Source organism: Rutidosis leptorrhynchoides, chromosome 8, assembly GCF_046630445.1.
Source record: "Rutidosis leptorrhynchoides isolate AG116_Rl617_1_P2 chromosome 8, CSIRO_AGI_Rlap_v1, whole genome shotgun sequence".
NCBI lineage: Eukaryota > Viridiplantae > Streptophyta > Magnoliopsida > Asterales > Asteraceae > Rutidosis > Rutidosis leptorrhynchoides.
This window is the reverse complement of record NC_092340.1, coordinates 305,557,875-305,561,689: the sequence shown is the minus strand read 5'-3', so window position 1 is coordinate 305,561,689 and position 3,815 is coordinate 305,557,875. Positions and strand designations below refer to the sequence as shown.

General features: G+C 41.0%; 1 protein-coding gene across 1 annotated transcript; it reads left to right on the top strand.

The window, feature by feature from the left end:
- The first annotated feature begins 447 nt into the window (after window positions 1-447).
- On the top strand, window positions 448-2,269 carry LOC139864380 (uncharacterized). The gene is made up of 5 exons (XM_071852957.1): window positions 448-841; window positions 906-1,126; window positions 1,220-1,365; window positions 1,458-1,830; window positions 1,925-2,269. Exons 1-5 carry the CDS (start codon window positions 448-450, stop codon window positions 2,267-2,269), a joined length of 1,479 nt encoding a protein of 492 aa, XP_071709058.1.
- Window positions 2,270-3,815: the final 1,546 nt, after the last annotated feature.

Genomic DNA, 3,815 nt, shown 5'->3' with positions numbered 1-3,815 from the left:
GATATGCTGTTCCTGAGCATTTTGAGTTTGTTGATAACAAGTATGTTGAACACTTGGATGTCTTGATGATAAAGACTACTGGAAATCAAAAGATGTTGATTAGGTGTGATCAGTTTGAAGAGGCAAGCATTGATATGTTGATTTATCTTTTGTCTAGGTGTGAAATAAAGCAAACATCTCCTTTCAGGGTACAATTGTTGAAACACTTGTATAGCAAGCAGAATATGTTGAAGAAAATTCCTCACATGAAGAGCAAGTGTAAGCTTATTGGAAATGAGTATGCTAAGGTGGTTAATTAGGTGTACAGGTTGTTTTGACATCATCAGATAGGGGGAGATTTTTTTTTATTAGGTGTACCAACGTGTCATTGACGCTGCGTTCAAAGAATAGATCGGTCAAAACGTGGAAGCATACGTCGACGACATAGTAATCAAAAGTCACGCCGAAATGGACCTTTTGAAGAACATTCAGGAAACGTTCGATTCTCTACGAAAAATCAACATGAAGCTGAATCCGAAGAAGTGTAGTTTTGGATTTGAGGAAGGAATGTTCTTGGGGCACGTCATCACAACGCGTGGCATACGGGCAAACCCTAAGAAAATTCAAGCTATTGATGAAATGGCAGCACCACGAATGAGAAAGGAGGTACAAAGTCTGAACGGCAAGTTGGCAGCGTTGTCCAGATTCCTGTCAAAGGCGGCAGAACGGTCACTTCCATTTTTCAAAGTGTTGAAAGACAACGTGGGACGGAACTTCGACTGGACTCCTGATGCAGATCAGGCTTTCCAGGAAATGAAGGCTTTGATAAGGACGTTGCCGACGTTGACGACACTAGTACCGGGTAAAGTAGCCGTTCCGTAATAATTTTTTACGAATATATAAATATTGTGATGCTAACACGTTAGAGTTCTCAGGCGAAACTTTGACAATTTACTTGGCGGCGGGAACTGATGCTGTTAGCACGGTGCTCGTCGTGGAGCGTGGCGGCACACAGATGCCAGTTTATTTTGTGAGCAAGGCACTACAACATTGCGAAGTTAACTACAAACCGGTCGAGAAGCTCATTTTCGCGTTGGTCCACACCGCAAGATGGTTGCGACGGTACTTTCAAGCGCACCCAATGCTGGTGCTAACTGATTCGCCTGTTAAATAGGTACGGTACGGCAATTGAGAACGGAGCACCTTAGCAGAAAGTTATTCTAACAAGTTTTTCATGCAGTTATTGAGTAAACCGGAGGTTTCTGGAAGGCTAGCCAAGTGGGCAATCGAACTGGGTGAACATGAAATCCATTACGCCCCCGTACCACTGTCAAAGGCCAAATCATGGCAGATTTTATGGTTGAATTCATATGCGCCGTCGAAGAAGTACCGAATATCGTCACATGAGAACTATTCACGGACGGAGCATCGAGTTCTGACGGAGCGGGTGCAGGTCTAATTTTAATTGGTCCTGACAGAGAGGAACATACCTACGCGTTGCGTTTCGAGTTCCCTGCCTCCAATAATGAAGCGGAATATGAGGCATTGCTATCTGGTTTGAGAATGGCTGAAAAGACGGGAATAAAATACCTAAAGGTGTCGGTTGATTCCCAACTCATGGCGAATCAAATGAACGGGACGTTTGAAGCTAGGGATCCGGCTATGCAAAATTATTTGGCATTGGTAGAAGAAATGGCCAACAAATTCGAGCGTTTCTCAATAACGCAAGTGCCGCGATCCTTGAACAAAAAGACCGACGCACTCAGCAAACTCGCATCAAGCGTGTTCAGCCACTTCGCCAAGGACGTTTGGGTAGAGGTCCTTAGTCAAAAATCCACTGACGTGGTACAGGTATCGACTCGCTTCGATAACAAACACGCTATACGCATAATCTGATTATAACACAACGTACACATGCCCTGATTTTCTTGCAAAATAATCACAGGAGGCAGCCACTGTAGAAGAGGTCAAGACGTGGATGAGTCCTATCGTTACGTACCTAAAGAGCGGGACGTTGCCGGTTGACGGGGCAATGGCACGTAAGATTCGTATGAAAGCACCTATGTACGTGTTAAGGGATGGAGTTCTGTTCAAGAAATCCTTCACGGCACCGCTTTTAAGGTGTGTTGGCCCAAGCGAGGCAGGAACAATCGTAAAGGAGGTGCATGAAGGGACTTGTGGCATGCATTTAGGATTTAGGACCGTTGTGGGGAAGATAATGCAGCTAGGGTATTTTTGGCCGTCCATGTACCGTGACACGAAAGAGATCATCAAAGCTTGTGCTTCATGACAACGTCACGCCCCACAAATTCACATGTCGGCACATGAGCTAATTCCAGTGACATCGGCTTGGCCCTTTTACAAATGGGCAATTGATTTGGTAGGCCCCTTCCCGGATGGAAAACACTTGGTCGTTGCAATTTACTTTTTCACCAAATGGGTTGAAGCCAAACCTTTAAAGAGCATAACGAGTAAACAGATTATGAATTTTGTCTGGGAGGAAATCGTGTGCTGTTTTGGAATACCACACGAAATTGTAAGTGATAACGGTAAACAGTTTGCTCACGATCCGTTTCGTTCATGGTGTGACGGGTTGAATATGAAACAGACTTTCAGTTCTGTAGCCCATCCGCAGGTAAATGGGCAAGTCGAAGTCACCAACAGGGATATCGTTGCCGGAATAAGGGCAAGGTTGGACACGGACAGGAAAGGTTGGGCAGATGAGCTTCCACAAGTATTATGGGCGTTCCGGACCACGCCAAAGGGAAGTAATCGAGAAACGCCATTCAGCCTTGTATATGGTACCGAGGCGATGATACCCGCTGAAATTACTACCCCAACCCAACGTGTAGTGCAATTCATTGATGAGTCTAACGTCATTAGCTTGAAGGAAAATTTGGACTTGTTGGAGGAAAGGCGTGACGCTGCCGCTATCAGGGAAGTGTCAAACAAACAGAAAATTGCCAAGTATTACAATCAACGTGTGAAGGAACGTGCTTTCTGCCCCGGTGATTACGTGTGGCGTAATAACAACGCCAGCCGGGTCGAGAATACTGGAAAATTGGGACCCAATTGGGAAGGCCCGTATGTGATTGCAGATGCACTTGGCAACGGAGTGTATAACCTAAAGACGCATGTGTAGTGACCCGAACATTTCCATGTTTATATATATATATATATATATATATATATATATATATATATATATATATATTAAATGAAATTGATATTTACATGATTAAGTGTTTCCAACATGTTAAGCAATCAAACTTGTTAAGACGTGATTAATTGAAATAGGTTTCATATAGACAATTGACCACCCAAGTTGACCGGTGATTCACGAACGTTAAAACTTGTAAAAACTATATGATGACATATATATGGATATATATAGTTAAAATGATATTATGATAAGTAAGTATCTCACTAATTATATTAACAATGAATGATATACATAAAAATGAGTTTATTGAATTAAGAAACTCGAAACGATATATATAACGATTATCGTTATAACAACGTCTGACTAAATACATATGAATCATATTAAGATATTATTACACTATGTTTAAATATGATAATTGATAAGTAAACATGTCATTAAGTATATTAACAATGAACTACATATGTAAAAACAAGACTACTAACTTAAGGGTTTCGAAACAGACATATATGTAACGATTATCGTTGTAACGACATTTAAATGTATATATATCATATTAAGATATATTAATACATTATATTATCATGATAATATAATAATTTAACATCAAATTAGATTTAATAAATAATGGGTTAACAACATTTAACAAGATCGTTAACTTAAAGGTTTCAAA